General features: G+C 38.3%; 1 protein-coding gene across 3 annotated transcripts in view; it reads left to right on the top strand.

Moving 5' to 3' along the window:
- Positions 1-22,893, top strand: part of tmem132b (transmembrane protein 132B) — a 295,846-nt gene that overhangs the window by 267,596 nt on the left and 5,357 nt on the right. For all 3 annotated transcript variants that reach the window (XM_002935284.3, XM_031892519.1, XM_031892521.1), the window contains 3 exons: positions 12,709-12,914; positions 13,621-13,891; positions 19,503-19,694. In XM_002935284.3, coding sequence (XP_002935330.1) covers positions 12,709-12,914; positions 13,621-13,891; positions 19,503-19,694 — 669 coding nt within the window. The remainder of the gene's footprint in view (positions 1-12,708; positions 12,915-13,620; positions 13,892-19,502; positions 19,695-22,893) is intronic.

Here is a 22,893-nt window from a genome sequence, read left to right as displayed (position 1 = left end):
CACACATAGCGTTTTGCATTTTGGCCAAAAAGTTCCATTTTGGTCTCATCTGACCAGAGCACCTTCTTCCACATGTTTGCTGTGTCCCCCACATGGCTTGTGGCAAACTGCAAATGGGACTTCTTATGGTTTTCTGTTAACAATGGCTTTCTTCTTGCCACTCTTCCATAAAGGCTAACTTTGTGCAGTGCACGACTAATAGTTGTCCTATGGACAGATTCCCCCACCTGAGCTGTAGATCTCTGCAGCTCGTCCAGAGTCACCATGGGCCTCTTGGCTGCATTTCTGATCAGCGCTCTCCTTGTTCGGCCTGTGAGTTTAGGTGGACGGCCTTGTCTCGGTAGGTCTACAGTTGTGCCATACTCCTTCCATTTCTGAATGATCGCTTGAACAGTGCTCCGTGGGATGTTCAAGGCTTTGGAAATCTTTTTGTAGCCTAAGCCTGCTTTAAATTTCTCAATAACTTTATCCCTGACCTGTCTGGTGTGTTCTTTGGACTTCATGGTGTTGTTGCTCCCAATATTCTCTTAGACAACCTCAGAGGCCGTCACAGAGCAGCTGTATTTGTACTGACATTAGATTACACACAGGTGCACTCTATTTAGTCATTAGCACTCATCAGGCAATGTCTATGGTCAACTGACTGCACTCAGACCAAAGGGGGCTGAATAATTACGCACACCCCACTTTGCAGTTATTTATTTGTAAAAAATGTTTGGAATCATGTATGATTTTCGTTCCACTTCTCACGTGTACACCACTTTGTATTGGTCTTTCACGTGGAATTCCAATAAAATTGATTCATGTTTGTGGCTGTAATGTGACAAAATGTGGAAAAGTTCAAGGGGGCCGAATACTTTTGCAAGCCACTGTATACTGCATAAATATATAAAATTCTAGCCAATTGAAGTGTGTTGCACTTGGCACGTGACATCTATATTTGGTACCTTTTCCTTTCCCCAACATGAATATAGAAATAATATATAGAAATATTGGGCATACATTATTTATGTCTAGAGTTTAAATAGGACAAAATATATAAACAATATGATGGATCTTTCATCTACAACTGATTATTGAGTGACATTCTCACTGGAAGGATCTTACAAGTAAAGCAGGGAAGCACCCTGAGTGTAAGAGAATATAATATACATGGGTATTCTTATGGCACATTATAGGAACATTTAAAGCTGTCTCTAATGCCCTGTGCCTTCGAAGCAATGGGCAGTGTACATCACCATTAAATTCATGATTCCATAGTTCACATAAAAACTTGGCAAGCAATAGCTTGTTACATAGATAAAACCATTTCTAGGTAAGTTAATTAAGTCATCTAAATTAATAAAATGTCATCACCTGCTTTAAAAAACTCCAAAGAGAGCTTTATTGAAATACCATTATTGTTCCTAATTGTGCCTAATTGTACACCTGCTTCATGTTAATTGTCTTTAAGAATTCTCTACAAATGTGACTCATCAGATTGGTTGGTCAAGATACAGTAATAACCAGAGACTCTGCAAGCAAAGGAGAAAATTCTGTTAAATGTATTTTATTTAGAATAGGGCTAAATTGGTGTGGCCTGCTTATGCTTCAGAGGCTTCGTGTAATATAGCCAGAGAACAAGAAAACAGCATTTTTTTAAGCTCCCTCAGATTAAGTAGTAAAACAAATTGCACAAGCAAGGGTGCCTCCTTCATTTAACCTTGCAGCCAGAAGCTGTCTGAATAAGCTTGAGTTCCTTTGGATTTTTGTTCTATGGTAACCTTACCTTGTATCTATTTATTCTATTCACCTGTCTTAGGCATATTTCTTTCATGTGAACATCATACAATGGAAGAGTATGGAGTGGTGGTGTGGTCCTAGATACACTTTTTAAATTAGATTGTGCATATAAATATGTCCCACCCTGTGGAATGATTGGGGCTGGGCTCTGTCACCTGTCTGAGCTTACTCCCCAGTGCAAATGAAATGAGAAAGGATCTAACCCAAACACACTGAGCTAAAGCACGCCTCTCTGCCCAGCATAGACATGCATTGCGATTGCTTTGTGTCAGTGTGTGATTGTGGCCTTGAAGCACATGACTACATATAATACTATAGATATGTTGCCACAGAAAGGTCGCTTGCTGATAAATTACAAAAAACTCTTTGTTGAGGCTGCTGTTAAAGCAATTGATCAAAGGATAATGTCATGCATTGCAGTTTGACCAAGATTATTTTTCTATAACTTTTTTTAGGAAATAATTGCTGTTCATCACTTCCTTAACCATAGTCACAAAAATTAGTACTGAAAAGCATTCACACCCTTGTATGTGGGTAGTAGTCTTGCCTTAAATATAGGCACTTCCCATCGAGATTTGTGGAAAGCGTATAAGTAAAATGTCCATAATAAACAGGTTTTGTGTTCTGTGTCTTTGGATAAAAGTTTTTTTTTTTTTTTTTTAAAAAGGAGGCCTTGGGATATTTCATGTTTTATGTTGGATGTGTAAATGAAATAGGGGAATGGAATATTCCATATGGGATATTCCAATGGGATATTCTGAACCATGTTTGATTTTACTTAGCATTATTTTATCTTGGGGAAATGACTGGATATTGTTTTAATTCGTTTGAGGGCAAACTCCTTTTGGTTTTAGAGGGCACATTCTGATTTAAGGGGATGCTTTGAATTCTAAATAAGATTTTATATTGGCAAGATACTAGCAACATTAAGGAGTAATGAAGCGCATTATGTTCCCTTAAACATGTAATTGAAAAACCAGAAATCATTACAGTAGCAGATATCTCCATGGTTTGAACCAGAACAGTATTATATAAAAAGGCAAGCTACACTGCTCAGAAATCATTAGGAACAAATAAATTCTTCCAAGATCCACCATTTCATTCTTAGATATCATGAAGCAAAGGACCGGTTAGTGCCCTCACCTGCTTTTCCGTAGTTCACCCAAAGTATTCACCCAACTACTCAACCCTTTTCCTAAATGGAACTTAACAGTGGATATAGAAAGCATTGATTGATATTTCGGTAAATAGAGCCTAACAGTGAATATATGATTGGCATTACAGCCCACGTTTAGTTTTTGAGATTTAATGCAAGAGGCTACTTTTTATAAAATGTGTGGCATGGTGACATATAATGAACCCCCATTTGTTTTAAAGAGTGTTTCTTAGAGGTATGCTAACATGTTGCATACAGTACTGATATACTTTATCATTACTTTGTCAATTTGTTTGTTAAATGCATAATTCATAATATTTACATTCAACCAAGTATTCTATATATTACACCACATTCTATTAAAAAATCCATATTTTTACATTAATCTTCTCACTGAAAATGCAACCCTCTGAGGTGCTGTATGTTTATTTCACTATTGATGAAAGCTGTGAAACTCAGACACGTGGGTGTGCAGTTAGTACTTGGCAATCTGTTTATAACAAGTTCCATAGAAAGATGATTTTTTTTCCTATGGCAGATGTACACACATTATGCTTTCAGATTCATCACATCTGTTTCATGTTTTATGAGAGGTGACCACTTTCTAATTAACAAAATATTCCAACCATTTGATGTGATTTAGACTAAAGCTGGTACACATGTACAAATAAAGCTGGTCAATGTTTGACCACTTGCTGGCAGCTGCCCATGACTGTAATCAGCTAATTTCAGATTAAAATCTGCTGAGAATCATTGATAATCATAGAGACATATATATATCCCTGACGAAGGTTCCAGTAGGGAACTGAAACGTAGGACCAATAAAACCTCACTATTTGCATCCAACATTTTGTTATTTTTTGGCTACATTATGTAAAACCCCGTGAGTGCTGTCACTCTGTCATTTCTATATATATATATATATATATATATATATATATATATATATAGCATGAAATAATCCATGGCCGGCACACCCTTAAAATTCAAAAAAATTTTTTTTTTTATTGAAAACTCATTGTTTAAAAACCAGTGTTTCGGTCCTCATTAGGACCTTTATCAAGTGGCAAATTAGCAGATTTGGCTGCCATTCTCTATTGCCACATTGCCCAATGATTAGTGTATATTTGTTTGAAAATGGTGTTTTATTTTCCACATGTGTATGCATGTGTATCTTTATTTATAAAGCGCTACTTATGTACGCAGCGCTGTACAGTAGAATACATTAATACAAACAGGGGGTTATCAGGATAATAACAGATAAATACACAGTAGGCCCCTGCCCCGTAGAGCTTACAATCTATATGGGAGGGTAACTTACAGACACAAATAGGCAAATATAAGTGCTGTAGGTCACAGTGGGTGACACTACAATATAAGTGCTCGTTCTTCTCATCATCTGGTCCTGGAGCACTGAGAAATTGGCAAGCAGGAAAGTTGAAAAAAATCTCCTGTTTGCCTATTTCCCAGTGCTCCAGGAAAAAAACAAATGTGTTTGGGTGGCATGCCGCATCCTAGGCCTGGGCCTTTGTGCCCTTTCCCACAAATATGGGCCTGATTTGTATTAGCCTTAAGGCAGTGCTGTCCAACTTCTACGGTGCCGAGGGCCGGAATTTCTCTAGCATACATGGTGGAGGGCCGCTAATGGAAGCCAGTTTTGACCACTCCCCTTTTTGAAACCACACCCACTTCAAACCACACCTATTTTATCACAATGGTGGTAGCACAGCAAAATCCCAAATGCTTGGTCCTTACTGTGGGGATATCAACCATCATTCATATGTGAAAGAATTATGTCATATTAAGATATACCCTTAAATTCCATATGCCTCCTCCTCCCCTGTGGATAGCAGAGCAACCCCCAGTACATAATTACACACCTTTGGGACCATTTAATGGCTATTTCCAACTGCTAACAAACTCCCACAACAAACCCCTGCCAGGTTCACCTCCCACAAGCAGCATAGGGCAGGCAGAGTATGGCACACACAGGCAGCACTCTGCCTGTCCTATGCTGTCTGTGTGTGCCATACGCTGCCTGTCCTACCCTGACTGTGTGTGCCATACTCTGCCTGTCCTACCCTGCCTGTGTGTGCCATACTCTGCCTGCCCTACCCTGACTGTGTGTGCCATACTCTGCCTGCCCTACCCTTCCTGTGTGTGCCATACCCTCCCTGCCCTATGCTGGCTGTATGTGCCATACTCTGCCTACAGTACCTATGTCTGAGGTGTGAAGAAGTGAACAATGGGAGTGATTACAGTCTGAGCCTGAGGTGTGAACACTGCAGGGGGTGAACAATGCAGGTATTAAAAGGTGTGAAAAACACAGGGGATTACATTTTTAAACAATACAGAGGGATTACAGCCTGAATCTGAGGTGAGAACCATGCAGGGGGCCAGTTAATCTCAGTACTGATACCATTTAATGCTTACTCAAAGGTAAGCCATCAAAGCAGCCAGACAGGTGGGGGGCCACACAGAGGGGGGTCGCGGGCCGCCAGTTGGACAGCACTGCCTTAAGGTATGGAGATCCAAATTATGGAGAGGGCTGAAAATGACACCTCTCTAAGTGACAGTCACCCAATGTTGGTAATGTAAGGAAGTCTCTGTCTGCCTTGTCCCTGCAATCTGGCAGGTGGAACATTGCTTGCAAGTCAGTTTTTCATGTACCCAGTCACAAAGAGTTGTGTTTGTTTGTAGTGATGGATTGTTAGGTATTTGAAACCTGATTAAAAATTGCAGTTATGGAATTAACCAGGGCATGCAGCCAAATACAATTATATATTACATTAATGTTGCTCTCTATAATATTACTAAAATAGAAGCGGTCGCTACCTTTCCAAAGGATTCTGGCAACAATCTACTTCCAATTTAAAAAATAATATACTTTGATCATCAAGATTTACCAAAAAGCTAATTTTCTTTATTTTATTCTTTATTTAGCACATCTCAACCCAAGCCAGGTCTGATTTGTGCCAAGCTAATTAAGAACTGAAGGAAGTCATTCTGAAAATCTATTGTTAGCCCCAAAGGACTGATTCCGGACATCACACTGTGAATGCTTTTCATGTACAGTATTACTAACAGATAAATATCAGAACATCCAGGGAAAACAAAGCATTGCTTGTATCTCCCATCAAATGCAACAACTTCAATACGTAGTCTCACTTGAACAAAAAAGTTGGCCTGTTACCTCTTTGCAGAATATCATTTATTTTGAAGAATGCTTTTCCTTTATGTGTCTCATACAACCTCGGGAAGAATATATTGCAGTAATTCTTTAAGTTCTTTTGACCCTCTTTGTAGATGTTTCATTTGAAAAATATAAGGCAGGAATATTTCTTTATGCAGAACTGCCTATTCACAGGATTTGCATCTCAAATATCCGTGTTGCTATCCATTTGCTATAAACATTCCTTTAGGAATACCTTCTGGAAAGTAAAAGAAGAGAGAATAAAGTATGAATATTAACTGGTGGCGTACAACTATTTTTAAAGCACGCACATCTCCAGCTTTTAATATAAACATATAAAGATTTGACAAATTCCAGAAACTAGACATCCCAGTTCTTATTATATGTCACCATCTCATGAAACATAAAAAAAAACATATGCACACAGGGAATTGGCTTAAAACTCTATTTCTGTGTACCTTGTATTTAGCATTCTGCTCAGTATTGTAATGGCAATGTGAGACTGGCAAGATTTAAAGGTTTAAACACTTACACATTTTTAGCAAACAGATGCTTGTTTCGCATCTGTATAAATAAGAAAAGTGCACAATATTTAAACAGGACAGGTTTTTCACCTGCATTTCAGGAAAATATTTTAAATCTACTTTGATGTGACCAAAAAGACCCACCTGTCAGAATGTTCCAATTACTGTACATACCCTTAGTTTCTAACAATCAATTGATTTAATTAAAGTTTTATCTGCAGTCTCTGTTCTTCTTGATGAGTATGAAAAGAAGACATGCTGACTGCAACTAAAAGGCATATTCTTACACCCATCCCTTACTACTGCTGTCCTACTGTTCCTGGATTATCCCTTTTGTTATTTCATCTCTCCCCTATGCTACTTAGTATTATAACCCAGCTCTAAGATTCACCATGGAATATTGGAACCAACCCTACTTTCTTTTAGCACAAATTAACGCCAAATGTTCTTGGAGATGGTTGAGCAACTAGCCTATTTTGGCCAGTCTTATATTTCTTCTTAATTCTCTGCAGTCTTTATTCTGCCCAGTCAGTCAGTGACATCTTTATGCATATTCTTAAAGAGCTATCCCCATTTTACATGTTCTTAATGCTCCAACTGTTTATATGTTCCACTTCCTATGTGACTGCACTCTAATGTTTCTCATACCACAACTTTGCTCCATGTTTCCTTCTCCAAAACCAACTGAACACCTTTGTCAGTGTCTGTTAGAGAAGATTTGTTAATGCTTGTTTCTTACTTAAACAGCAACAATGTTAACCACTCATAAAACACCAGGCATTTGAGCTTTAGACATCTTTTTCTGTATATGTAATATGTAGTGCAATGATGTACCGTTCCCCTTCATAGACTTGTATTGAAGCAAAGCTTGTTCTTGGGGACTTAACCGATTGGTAGGGGTATATAACTTTTTTAGGTGCTCTAGCACCGTTAAAAAGGATTGAATTTAACTCCTGCAATAAGTCAAATTGGCACATTTAAAAAAAGGCAAAAAGGTCTTGGTAAATATGGTAGAACGAAGGGATTTTGTTGCACAAATTGTAACAAAGTATGAAGAATCAGCCCCCATTGGGTCCGAATGGGAAAAATTCGTATTTGTGCATATTTTCTGCGATTTTTTTCATTAATTTCCGCTACTTTTTCATACTTTGTGACAATTTGTGCGACAAAGTCGTACTTGTCGCAATGAGTACGAGAGTTTTGGAATTCATTTAAACTTCAGTATCGTGACTTTCCTTGGGCCAGCTTAGAGCTGCAGAGTGCCATTGAGTCCTATGGGAGGCTTCCAAAATCATGCACTGAAGGTTCAAAGTCATAAAAATTATCGCACCTTTTACGATCGTTCGGAAACTGAAATTTCTGGAACTTTCAGATCGTACCACGATATTTTCATACGACCACGATGCAAAATTTTCACACTTTTAACGCACATCAGAAATTATCACATTTAATCTGAATTTTTTATATCGTACTTTTAAATGTCCGAAATTTGGACTTTGATAAATGGGCCCCTTAGTGAGCAAAGTGTATCAGGTCCTTGGCTAATTGCAGTAAAAGCAATTTACCTCCTCCTAATATTGCAAGTGAGCATTCTTCAATTACTTATTAAGGTGCCTATACAAATGTAAACACATACACATTCAGCATCTGAAACTGTACGATTGTGCTTCTATTATGATATTTGGTTGCCAATATTTTCTCTTTCTTTTACAAATGATCAAATGAGAGCACATACAATGAATATAAACCACCAAATTATATTTTAAATTGCATATTTTATCTTCTTAAATTCTTTTCTCTTGATTTTAAACATTTATTACAGAGGAAGTTGCAATACGTAGCAATATTTTCTCCATTTCTGTCATGCACGCCAATGATTTATCATCACGTTCTACACTTAATTATACATGTCTAATATTAATTTTGACAAAGATCCCTAGACATCACCTCCTTGATTTAAAATTTCAGCCACACTGTCTCTGAATTGCCGTGATTAATGTGCTTAAAAATGTCATGAGACATTTATATGACAGATTATGAGATGAAATGACAAAAATGGTAAAGTATTTCAGAAATTGTGTTTGTTTTATTATCTTTTTGCTATCTTGTAGGGATTAAATAGAGTAGGAGATTAATTTGGGTGGCACTAAAGGAATTGTTAATGACTGCCGAAAAAGTAAGCTGTATTCACTCTGCATAAAGACCGAACAGTTTTCTTTAGGGAGCTGGCAACTGAATGGCTTATTTTAATAGGAAACTAGCACCCGAGAATTCCCAAATCAACCACAATCCATATCAAAATTATAAGCAAAGAGTGTCCGGATCCCTCCTGTGTTTATGACTTTCTTTCAAGATGACATTTTATGCACATTAAAACCCCATGCTCTGGGACCAAAGACTGTGCTCATGATGGCTCTGCGGACTGTGGGCCCTCCTGGTTCTGGGGATCAGATGATATATTGCTGGCATGTGGAATGGACCAGCATTTACATACACATCTCTTACAGGGATCTACTAGAGTAACAAAGGAAAAAAAAGTGCCAGTTTGGCCTTTTTAGACATTTTCAATGTCTTTATGGTTTTATTTAAGCAGACTGATCAGTACACATAAGGGAGAGATATTCAGACTTTTGGGGTGATACAATAAAATAAATGTTGATAAGCATTCCTTTTAAATGTTGCTTAAATTGATCTACACACTTGGCAACCCTATAAATTGCTGTTTAGGGGTTTTGCTTTTTTTTTTTTTATAAAAAAAAACATGCAGCAGTTGTTTCTTATAATACACATACAAATAAAAAAGTCACCCTGAGGATGAATGACCTATATTGTGTCTATTCTATGTTTTACTGAACACTTATTGACAAACAAAATGAAAGCAAGTAATATATATTTATCTGCATCTGTCATTATTAGAGCTTATATAGCTGCCCTTTGTAGAGCTGAACCAAATATTTAAAGTGATACTGACATAAAAAACTTATTTTTAAATTATGAATCTACATAAAAAGTTACCTATAGGTCATGTTGATCATTTTTTGCTGACGGCTGCTTTTGTATGTAATAGTCACTTGAAGTTCCTAAACCCGACTGTTTTGCCAACCTGTCTGTCCCTTCTCAGCCTGTCAGTTATAGCTTCTAATGGTAACAGCCTACTGCTGCACAAATATGGCCGCCCCCTCATAGAGGAATATGGGGGAACAGATAGGGAATGTAAAAGCATCGGGCAAACTCAATGTACTTGTACTTTGTATGCCTAATGTACCTTTCTGTGCCCACCATTATTAAGTAGAACATTGTTATCAGTTACCCAAGTGATCTTTGCTAAAAAGAGTGAGTAAGGATCCTCTCTAGAAGGCAGTGCTTTCATGAACTTGTTTCTTTGCCCCTTTGCTTGCACATACTCTTTAGTATGCAGATACCCAACCAATTAGGGCAAGTGGTGGAGAGACTTAAACTTCTATACTTCCATAAACTTATTAACTTTGTATCTGTTATTAAAGTGAAACAAACCAGATAAGGATCTGGTTTGAGTAATTCTGGGAGGAATATAAAGGTGGGAGTAGATTATCTATTTCTTTTTTTTCTGGGGGTGAATTTTTTGAACTGTGGTTCAGTTTAAGCTTTAAACCTTTAGTTGATATAGTGTGGCAAGATATAGCAAGTTACTTATCTTGACAAAAGCTGAAATGTACTTTGCATTGTAATTTAAGGGACAAGGAAAGTGTATTTAAGATCTCAACTCATTGGACAGGTATACCTTTACTGTGCTCTCCAGTGCTGTACAATCCCTTCTGTGTGTAGCTATTTAGTTAATTAAACTCTTTAGTTTAGGAAAAAACCCTGAGTAAGTCTAAAAAAATACCCATGGTGCATCTCTCTAACGCCAAGACCAAGACCCGGAGCTTGCGCCGAACTGCCTATTAAAAGCCACCCATGCTCAATTGCGGTGTTCATGAGTGTTTTCTTATACATAAAGCAGCACAGACACAGCTTCAATCTCAGCAGGCAGGAGAAATTTTGCGCATATGTATTAGGTTTATGGTGGCCATTTTAAAGCAGCACACATTGGAGCTGTATATTACCAAGTAATCAAATGCAAACTTAACCTAAATATCACATTTTTTGCAAAAAAAAATATATACATATAATATACTGCAAACTTGTGTTGAAAAGTTTTTCTTTTCCTTTAAGTAATATGCAACATTTTCCTTTTAACATTTTCACCAAGTTGCATCATACCTAGAAACAGTTACTAAGTGCCCTAGTTAAAAATTCTTAAATTAGTAAAATTGGTCACAGGTGTTCATATTATCTTATATTCTTCTTTATTTTTTTCTACTAGTTCTAACTCCTACTTTGATGGACATTTTGAATTTCTATCATATCGCTCATTGCATCTTTCACCCTTTTTCCTCCTGGCTATTTTTTTTTTTTTTATTCACTTCCATTTGAAAAGTCATTTTTGATTAAAAAAAAAATATTCCACATAACAAAAGTGGACATCAAAGTAGTGAAATGTGTGAATTTGGCCTGTGCATCATTTTCTAGAACATCTTTTCTTAAGAAATGTTTACATTTTGAGCACCTTGACTTTTTTTGGGGGGGGCTATTTTAGAGCGTGCAAGTCAGAGTTTTGGTATTTTTAACAACCTCTCCTGTGTTCCCACAGATTGTTCAAGAAAGAAATATAGCAACGGCACAAGGTTTTCTATTTTTAATGTGCATAACGCTTGTAGGAAAAATTGCTTGGCCTTTTGAGGCACAGAACTTTCGCCATAAATACCTAAATGTATCTTCAATGTGCTGTATAAAATCTCATGTTTCTGTTTTCACTACCGTATCTGGATCCACTCTGTACCCTGTTACTGTTAATGAGTAGAAAATGCTGTCCTTTGTTAGGGCAGTTTCATTTGATACCAGAAGAAAGATTTTTCCACCTGCCCACAAGATCACTTTGTACTGTGTGTGCTTTCTCCCATCATAAAAGAGCACAAGTACCATTGAGATTATTTTTTTTCTAGCCCCCCCTTTTTTTTTGTTCCTGCAAGCTTCCCAACGAGAACACCTTTTAACATTTTGAGAAATAAATGGAATTTGCAGAATGACCATTGTATGAGCTGACTTACACGAAAATAATTGAATCATTATTTATATCATCAAATGTAAAACATGAACTTGAAAAGGATCTTTAATGTACATTTGATGGTTCCCTCCATGGGTGTTACAATACGAGAGCAAGTCAATGTCATGCAGTCTTTCCTTGTCTAGTGTCGGTTTGATCTAATTCTTTTCTCAGTTAAATGAAACAAATTTGAGTTTAACCAAGGAGTCTCTATCAAAGCAATATAGATAAAAAATACCCCTCTCAATACAATGGCATGGGGAGGGGGGGGGGGGGAAGCAGCTGCACCCTCTTCTAATTGGCATTGTTTTATTAATTAGTATTTATGGTTTGTTTGACATAAAGGGCACATTTATTCCTGCTGTGCAGCAATCTGCAATAAAAAGCCTGGCTTGTAAAATATAATAGCATCCTTATGTAGTTTTCAGCATGTACAATATAATAAAATGAGAAGCAGTATCTATTTATATTTTGTACAGGGTACAGCAAGGGTACAGACATGTTAAAACACAGAATATAGAAAAGTAAGATGGTATCAACCTGTTATCTTATATACAGAAAGTAGCACAGTTTTTGCTCCTCTTCAAACTTTAAATATGTGCCTCATTTGCTTCTTTGTCGCTTTGTTTAACTAAACAATTATCATACCTTTCCTATTGATATGAATTCTGTTTGATGCAATGGATTAACAAAAACATTTGAAATTTGAAACATTTTGTTATACTGTAAGTGCCCTTTCTTTAGAAAGCTCTATGTAGAGCTCCTACAGGCTGTATCTTCTCTCCAGCTAGACATCAGCCTCTGTCATTATTATCAGGATGATGTAGCTTTAAGTTCCATTTGTAGGCCCTTTCTCTGGTTTATATCACATTGACACACCTTTCCTTCATCTAGGTTACCCACTGAGCTGCCACTCTGTTTTTTTCAGGTTTCTGACAGATGTGATTCAATCTTTGTCAATGGCAAGGAAATGAAGAGTAAAGTTGATACCATTGTTAATTTCACTTACCAGCACTTTACCACTGAGCTAGAGGTAACCGTTTGGGCTCCACGCCTTCCCCTGCAGATAGAAATATCAGACACTGAACTGAGCCAGATCAAGGGTTGGAGGATCCCAGTTAATATGAATAAAAGGTAAATTATTAGAACCCATTATTATAACAACTTCATACTTCATACATTTTTGAAGAGATTCACAATTATACAACTATATACTGTATAAATATACTACTGAGGAAAACTGTATTACAGGCCTACAGAATTGTATATTCTCATGTGCTTATAGTGGCATTGCAGTATATCTGTCTCTCTATATGAACAAGACCCTTAACCCAAGTTATGTACACTTTCAGATTTATAATAGAGCGGAATTATTATGCTGAATATCAGCACTGGAGAATCTCCTAACAATAGACATATTAGAGAAGATGTTGCCATAAGCAATGTTCTTTTTACAATTTTGCTCATTCCAGATTTTTAAGGACCTCCCTTGTTGAAATGCAACGGAGTCTTCAAAAAGTACAGAACATTATGAGCAGATTCCAAAAGTACACATTAACCATTGACTTTCTTCTACCCTGGACAGTTTAGTTTCCATTTTTGGCAGTGTCTGCCAGAAGCAGTTATGTGTGCAACATTGTAGGATTCACTGTTGTGTTCTTGCAACACCCAAATATGTCTAGCTATGCTGCTAATGAACTTGTGCATTATATGAATATTATTCATGCTTTCTGGCTTAGAATGGAAAAATCTTGAGATAATTTTTCACATCCTTTTCCAAAACATTATAAATATGAAGCTTGCACTTTTACAATAGCACATATTGCTTTTTTACCTGCAGACCAACCAGAGACAGTGAAGATGAAGAGGATGATGAGAAAAAGGGGAGAGGATGTTCTCTGCAATACCAGCATGCATTAGTACGAGTCTTTACACAGTTTGTAGCAGAATCTTCTGAGGCTGGACAGCTGACCTACATGCTGGGCCCTGATTGGCAGATGGACATTACTGACCTTGTGAGTGACTTCATGAAGGTCGAAGAACCTAGGATAGCTACCTTAGAAGCTGGGAAGGTCCTTGTTGGACGTGATCAAGGAATAACCACTGTACAGGTATTCTGAAACAAATCAGCAATGATATTTTGCTTCCACATATTCTAGTATTCATTTTGGTTATTATTATTATTATTATTTATATAGCGCCATCAATTTACGCAGCATTTTACAGAATAGAGGGGTACAAAAGACATAACAGTTAACACGTGCATATAAACAATACACAAAAATGGTTTGCAGTTACATTGGATGAGGATCGGAGACACTAGGGGGAGGGCCCTGCTCGCAAGAACTTACATTCAAAAAGGGAGGGCTGAGACCTAAGGTCAGGGTAACGAGCATGGCATTAGAGTGCATGTAGGTGTGTAAAGTGACAGTAAGTGCAGAGTGAGAAGAAGGAAACCAGTGGTTAGTGAATGTTTGGGGGGTTTAGGTTATAGGCTTGAGTGAAAAGGTGAGTTTTAAGAGACCATTTAAAGGCTTGGAGAGTCTGGCAGTGCCTAATGGGATGGGGAAGAGCGTTCCAGAGGATGGGTGCAGTGCGTGAGAAGTCCTTGATGCGAGAGTGAGAGGAGGTGATGAGTGAGGAGGAGAGAAGGAGGTCATGTGTAGAGCGAAGGTTATGTCTGGGGGTGTACTTGGGGATTAGGGTGGTTAAATAGAGTGGTGTGGCACCAGTGAGTGCTTTGAAGGTGAGTACAAGAATCTTAACTAAAAACTAAATCCTGTACGTGACAGGTAGCCAGTGCAAGGATTGGCAGAGAGGGGCAGCACTGGTTAAAAGAAGGCAACTCTACATCAGGTTCAACTTTATGTGTGATTCCCCCAGCCACCACTTATGCACCTTAATAAAGGAAAGGGAGGAAAAACACACACACACCTCTATCTGTCCTCTATCCTCTATCTGTACATAATTCCCTCTGATGTATTTGTAAAGAGTAGTTTTTCTAATTTTATTCTCTAACTTTACTGTTCCTTTAATAAATGTGAAGACTAAACATTTTACATTTTTCATTCTGAAGCCAAATCACGTTCTCTCAGTAGCATTTACTTGCTAATAACTGCTTTGGGGCGATGCACTGGAATCAATGCTCCAGCTTTAACAATTTAGGATTGATGTCTGTGTTGCCCTTCATTAATCCTTATTCAGCAGCATTCTTTTGCAATGTCCAGTTTTTATCTTTTTTTTATAGTACTAAAACATACAGTTAGGCTGAGAGAAGACTAGCATGGCACCAAAAATATGCTGTTCATGATTAAAGAGCTTTAAACAGTGTCGGATGTATGACTATGGGCTTGATATATAACTCAATACGTATTCAGCAAACACGTACTGCACACCAGCGCTTGTGCCAGTTGTATCAGAATCTTAATGCATCGTTACTCAATTGACCTCAGTGTAGGAAAAAAGATTTTAGATTTTGAATAATGTGTTTTTAGAGAAAAGATTGGTGTCTCCTGGTCTGGAAAGTTCTAGTTAGCAAGCGAGACTAACAGAGAGTAATTGCAATTGAATATACTCAGAAGTTCAGGATTCAGTGCAATAATCACATTCAGTACAGAAGATTTCACTCAATCAGTGCAAAATGAGAAAGATGGGATGCCACCTACATTTCACAGCCATGCTATGAAATCACATTATTTTCTTTTCATTGTCTGCCAACTCTAGTATAATCTGAGAGAATTTGATAAAGCTTTATAGCAGAGTTCAGCATTCATGATAAATGATTAAAACACAACAGAACTCAGAGGGTTTCCTTTAAGGCAGGGAAAATTAAACCTAAAGTTTTCAACACCATGGCCAGAAGTAAAAATATAATACGCTAAAATGCATTTTTGGGGGAGTTATATAAAGTAGTGATGAGCGAATCTGTTCCGTTTCGCTTTGCCGAAAAATTAGCGAATCTTTCAAAAGATCCACGAATCGGCGAAAAATTCGTGTGGCAAAAAAAATTGTCGCCCGTGGCTATTATTTTGTCGCACGGCTGTTATTTTGTCGCCCGCGGCTATTATTTTGGAAAATTTTTGGTTGTGCGGCACATTTTTCCGCAGCGAATTTTTTCATCCGGTTCGCAAAACAATCCGCCAATGTCGAAATGGGGAAATTCGCTGCAATTCCATGCCTGGTGAAATATTTCGCCCATCACTAATATAAAGCCTTACTTGCTGTTTGGTGGTAGCTTCAACTGTAGCTAACAGTTACTTATTTACATTATTTTGGGGCCCTATCCTTTCCACACTTCCTTTGCTTTCTGACCCTGGTTTCCTTTAGGGTATTAGATGTATTCTTTATATCAGTATAGTAATATATTCTATCAAGTTCAACCCTTTCAAGTAGGGATGCACCGAATCCCAGATTCGGTTCGGGCCGAATCCAGCCTTTTTTGGATGGATTCGGTTTTGGTGGAATCCACAGTCCTGGCCAAACCGAATCCAAATCCTGATTAGCAAAATTTAGCATATGCTAATTAGAATTCAGAAAGGGTTACATTTTAGGGCAACTTAGTGCACCAGAGGTCCCCCCTTTAGATTAGAGGAACGGAACTTCCATTTGAAGCAGCGTAGGTGGTTTTTCACGGTGAGGGCAGTGAGGCTGTGGAATGCCCTTCCTAGAGATGTGGTAATGGCAGATTCTGTTAATGCCTTTAAGAGGGGCCTGGATGAGTTCTTGAACAATCAGAATATCCAAGGCTATTGTGATACTAATATCTACAGTTAGTACTAGTGGTTGTATATATAGTTTATGTATGTGAGTGTATAGATTGGTAAGTATAGGTTGTGTGCTGGGTTTACTTGGATGGGTTGAACTTGATGGACTCTGGTCATTTTTCTACCCTATGTAAATATGTAACTATGTAACTTTTAACCCTTCCCGATGCCAATTAGCATATGCTAATTAGGATTCAGATTCGGCAGAATCCATCAGGCTGGGTTCGGGGGTTCGGCTGAACCCAAAAAAAGTAGGTTCGGTGCATCCCTACTTTCAAGTAAACCCCAGCATACACACATAGACCCGTTCCAAAGTGCCATTATGATTGGATTAGTGGAAGAGTATATATGCTGAGGACTTCCCATACCAGTCAGTTGAACTGAAGAAGCTGCTCGGATGAGTAGTGAAACGTCTTCAATGATTACTTAACAAGTCCAGTTGCTTTAAATTTATTTATACTGGACATACCATGACCTAGATGAATGAAAATCTTCATAGACACTCATAGACCCATATCGACCTTTCTATACGCTCACATACATAAACCATATATACCATCTATACTAATTGTAGATTTTAAGCTGGGCATACATGCACCAATATTATCGTATTTTGCACAATAATTATGCAAAAGCTTCGGGAAAATCCCTATTGTTTCTACCTCCATATCTGACGATTTAGCCCTGAACGTGAATGAAGGGAACAAATGATCTTTCCTTCAGCCGATGGTCGCTGAAAAGATTGTAATTGGTACATGTATGGCCACCTTTAGTATCACAATAGCCTTGCATACTATGCTTGTTCAAGAACTCATCCAGGCCCCTCTTAAAGGCATTAACAGAATTTGTCATTACAACATCTCTAGGAAGGACATTCCACAACCTCACTGCCCTCACCGTGAAAAACCACCTACGCTGCTTCAAATGGAAACTCCGTTCCTCTAATCTAAAGGGATGACCTCTGGTGTGCTGATCATTTTTATGGGAGAAAAAGAACACCCCTTATCTGTCTATAATCCCCTCTTATGTCCTGCAAAGTGGCAGCATCCTGCATGGAATGTATAGTTTTGCGTAATTTAGCGATATCAGCAAAAATAGAAGCTGTACTTTTAATGCTCACCCCCAGGTCATTTATAAACAAGTTAAAAAGCAAAGAGCCAAGGACTGACCCCTGCAGTACTCCACTAACCACACTGGTCCAATTAGAAAATGTTCCATTTACCACCACTCTTTGTAATCTATCCTTCAGCCAGTTCTCTATCCAATTACAAATATTAAATTCCAGGCCAATATTCCTCAATTTGATCATTAACTTTCTGTGAGGTACTGTATCAAGAGTTTTAGCAAAGTTCAAGTAAATGACACCCACTGCCATCCTAGATTCGAGGTTCCCACTCACCTCCTTATAAAAGGCAATTAAATTAGTCTGGCAAGATCTGTTATGCATAAAGCTGGCACAAACTTATAGTATTTTGATTTGCAATGTATTCAAGTACCCTATCCCTTATTACCCTTTCCAAAAGTTTTCATACCACTGTCTGTCACAATGTCAGACTAACAGGCCTAATAGTTTTCAGGCTGCCATTTAAAGCTTACACAAAGGTAAGCAATCACAGCAGCCAAACAGGTGTGGGGGGGGGGCACACATAAGGGGACTGTGGGCCGAGGGCTTCCAGTTGGGCAACACTGCTCTAGCTGATGTAACCCCCCTCCTAATTTAAACACTCCTCCAGCCTCTTAGCCATTCTTTAATCTAAGAACTTAGATCCCTGAATTCACTCTTTGAGGTCCTCCACCTACCATTTTGTCATTAGTACCAATACATTCAAAGACAGTTGGGTCATGCCCAGCCCCTCCCAATAGTATATCAACCACATGCCAAACCCTGGCACCAGGAAGACAGCAAACTGTTTGGTTGTAGAGACTGTATGCTGTTTAGGCTTAACGCTGCTCTCCTCTCCACCACAACTAGAGAAACTGGTCTACCAGCTGTTAGAGATCAGTCCCATCTAGTACCACCAGTCTTGAGGTTACGCTTCCATCTTCTTCACACAATCTGGCAATTCAGAAACCCTGGACCAGCCTCCCTTTTCCTTTTTTTCACTTTAGACTTTCTACCCAGCTTACTGCCTTATTATTCTGCCACTGTTCTCCTCCCCCCAGACTATCTTACCCCGCTAGCTCCTGCTCAGTGAGCAAGAGACTCCTCTCAAAACTGTCAGCCGCAGCATTGCAATTTGTTCCTTTAGGGCTCTAATGCTGGCCCCCTAAAGTGACAATTCACTCACATCCACTGCAGAGGTAATCACTCTGGAACTCTTATTCCAAATCTGCATACATGTGGCACTGAGTCAGACTTTCAGTTTTGGTGCCCCTCATTCTCCCAGTTACAAAAAACAGTTAAACAGAACAGAGAAAAAAAGAAAAATGCAAAAGAATTCAACAAAGAAACTTTTGACCTTGTTTTCAACTCTTTTTGTTTGTAACTCCTGTGTTTATAACTCCACTTACAAAGCACCCACTTACAGAGCAAACACTGTTTTCTAATTGCAGTCCTCATAACCAGTAAAAATGGTATGGCAGTCAAGCATTCTAGAAATACTGCAGCCAGTCCCTTGTAAGCACTACATCCAGTAGCTGCCATAAACATGTCCCTGTTGCATGACAAACAAATCAGGGGTACAGCAAATAAATTGCTCAGCATGTTGGGAAATGTCATCACCCTGTAATGGTCCCTTCATAAATGAGGGCAATAAGTCATACAGTTCAAAAACCCACAACTGCTAGAGGACTGAACCTTTGTCTCTTAATTTAATGGGTAGATAATCAGGTCAAGTAAAGCTATTAAGTCTCCATGCATCCATTGATCACCAGATGTAAACTCTTCCTAGCTGAAGATGAGAGTCTGTTTTCCAGTGTCTTATTATATGCTTGTTCTAAACATTGACTTTTGTTTAAGGTCCTCTCACCTCTGTCTGATTCAATCTTGGCTGAGAAAACGGTCACAGTGCTGGATGATCGTGTCGGTATTGTGGAGCTGGGAGTGCAGATCATCACAGGACTCTCCTTGTCTGTTCAAGCAAATAGATTGAATAAAAGAGCCATCTTAACAACAACATCAGCTAGTGATATCCTGCATGACTATAAGCAGGTACAGCTGACACCAAAATGTACTATATTTAATGGCACGTCTCACAGTTTGTGTTTGTAGCCTTTAACACTGTTGGTATTGCCTTCACCAAGGCCATATTGTCTCAGGCTATTAACTTGTATTATTACAGTGGAAAGTGAATACTTAATGCACTTGCTGAAGCTGATCTTTTACATGTGTCAAAATACACATCTTCACTTTTTTCCTATGTGTAGATATTTATTAAGAATGTAGTGCCAGCAGTGACATAAATTTCAATTAAGCACCCTTTGTCTCTCATGAGCCTTATTTTCTACTAATTTACCGCTACTCCTGGTTAACATACCCAGTTGTTTAACTGTTAGTTCTGACAATTTGCTGCAAAGATCTATAATCTATGGTCTTCACATTAAACCACCTTTGTCTCAGAGGTCAGAGGTTAGGCCTCAGGCCTAACTCAAAGGGTGAAGTCAATGGAAATCTATCAATGATGCTGATTGACTGACAATTAAAAATAGGAATGCACCGAACCCACTTTTTTGGGTTTGGCCAAACCCCTGGACCCACCCTGAAGGATTCGGCTGAATCCCGAACTGAATTCGAATCCTAATTAACATAACATAGCAATGTGCAGTGAATTTTTTTTTTCCTGACCATTTAACCCTTTCCGAATGCTAGTTAGCATATGCTAATTTACACTAATTAGGATTCGATGCGGTCAGGACCCTGGATTCAGCCAAAACCGAATCCTTCAAAAAGAGCCTGAATCCTGAACCGAATCCGGGGTTTAGTGCATCCCTAATTAAGAATCAAACATATTAGCCACACCAGTAAAGATTAATATTTTTTCTGAAAAAGCACTATAACCAATTATGAGATGAAAAATCAAAGGATGTGTTTTGAGTTCAATGTTGCATAATTGTTGTCAGTTGTCTATTAAATTGAAGCTTAGTAAACTGCAATGCTGTCCCACTGCGTTATCTATAGAAGTTGCTGAAAAATGTAATTATAGATGCAATGAAATTCACCAATGAGAATTCTACTGACCAAAAACTTCATTATAAATGCAAAAGAATTCAACATTGAGAATGCTGATTCCCAGCACTGTCAGCCATCTTGCTGCTATTTTACATATAGAGATAATTATGTCATTTTTTTTTTCTTTATTATATTACACTGTAATCAAACATGGGAATAAAGGACAGGCTTTTTCAGTGCTGAGAAACTGTGCTTATTGCTTCCAACTCCATTTGCAGGTACAAAGAATATGGAGGCAGATTTACATAGATCAGCTGGGATTCTCATTGGAGGATTTTTTTGCAATTTAAAGCAGTCCCTGGATTTCGATAAGTTGTACAATATTGCTTTAAGAATACAACTCTGAGGTTGCTGAACTACAGCTCCCACCATGCCACAACCTTTATTATATATTACATTAGTCTAGAATTTGTAGTCCAGCAACAACAAGTTTGGTTGAGCAGTGCAGTGCAGCAGGGTTAAAAACCCCTTTAAATATGTAACTTTAGAAATGTATGAAGAGTAGCACCTTGTACAGTAGACCCGTAACATCTCAGCTGTCACCTACGGACTCATATAGACTGAAACCTTTTTCCTACCCTGGGTTTGGGATTCAGTGCTTATAGCATATTCTTTCACCAAACTCCTTGTTACAACTGGTTCCAAGCTTAAAAATGAAAAAAAAAATCAAAATATTAGGAAGTCTGCATTTTATTATTAAAGGAAAATAGAACTATTTATATGGTGTTTTTTTTGCCTCGGGACTCAAAGCACTTTAGTTTTCAGTAATCAAAGCAACCACCACGATCGTGTGCTGTGAACTCCTAAAGATTAAGTGAATTCTCTATGGACACAAGAAGTAACATAGTAACATAGTAAGTTGGGTTGGAAAAAGACATACGTCCATCATAATGCCTTTATATAACCTACCTAACTACTAGTTGATCCAGAGGAAGGCAAAAAACCGCATCTGAAGCCTCTCTAATTTGCCGCAGAGGGGAAAAAATTCCTTCCTGACTCCAAGATGGCAATCGGACCAGTCCCTGGATCAACTTGTACTGAGAGCTATCTCCCATAACCCTGTATTCCCTCACTTGTACTGAGAGCTATCTCCCCTACCCCTGTATTCCCTCACTTGTACTGAGAGCTATCCCCCCTACCCCTGTATTCCCTCACTTGTACTGAGAGCTATCTCCCATACCCCTGTATTCCCTCACTTGTACTGAGAGCTATCTCCCCTACCCCTGTATTCCCTCACTTGTACTGAGAGCTATCTCCCATACCCCTGTATTCCCTCACTTGTACTGAGAGCTATCTCCCATACCCCTGTATTCCCTCACTTGTACTGAGAGCTATCTCCCATACCCCTGTATTCCCTCACTTGTACTGAGAGCTATCTCCCCTACCCCTGTATTCCCTCACTTGTACTGAGAGCTATCTCCCATAACCCTGTATTTCTTCACTTGCTAAGAATCCATCCAGCCCCTTCTTAAAGCTAAATAATGTATCAGCCAGTACAACTGATTCGGGGAGGGAATTCCAGAACTTCACAGCTCTCACAGTAAAAAATCCTTTCCGAATATTTAAATGGAACCTCCCTTCTTCTAAACGGAGTGGGTGCCCTCGTGTCCGTTGGAAGGACCTACTGGTAAATAAAGCATTAGAGAGGTTATTATATGATCCCCTTATATATTTATAAATAGTTATTATGTCACCTCTTAAGCGCCTCTTCTCCAGTGTAAATAAACCCAACTTGGCCAGTCTTTCTTCATAACTGAGACTTTCCATACCCTTTACCAGCTTAGTTGCCCTTCTCTGGACCCTCTCTAACTCAATAATGTCCCGTTTGAGCACTGGTTTAGTCATAGATGTGACCCAGGGTATCTAGCATGAGTTCTAGAATCAAGGCTGTGTTACCGCTAGGCCAAATTCCTACTGTACTTCTTTTCTGCTCTCAGTGCAGAACTTACTATGCATCATTTGGTATTTCCTGTAATGCAGTTGGCAGAAATTGTTTTGAAATACACAGCCAGCTTCCAAAAATATATGCATAATTCCATTTGAAAATTACATGCAATGTTAGTTAAGTGGATGTATTTTTATATCAAGCCCCATTTTAGATTGTTGTTTAGATTTATAAGATATTATGTTAGAGACAAGTTCTTTCAAATTTTATCTAGTTAATACTCTTCTGTAAAGAATT

This window comes from Xenopus tropicalis, chromosome 1, assembly GCF_000004195.4.
Source record: "Xenopus tropicalis strain Nigerian chromosome 1, UCB_Xtro_10.0, whole genome shotgun sequence".
NCBI classification, from domain to species: domain Eukaryota; kingdom Metazoa; phylum Chordata; class Amphibia; order Anura; family Pipidae; genus Xenopus; species Xenopus tropicalis.
Note: the sequence above shows the minus strand (reverse complement) of the source record. Positions and strands in the feature narration are given on the sequence as shown.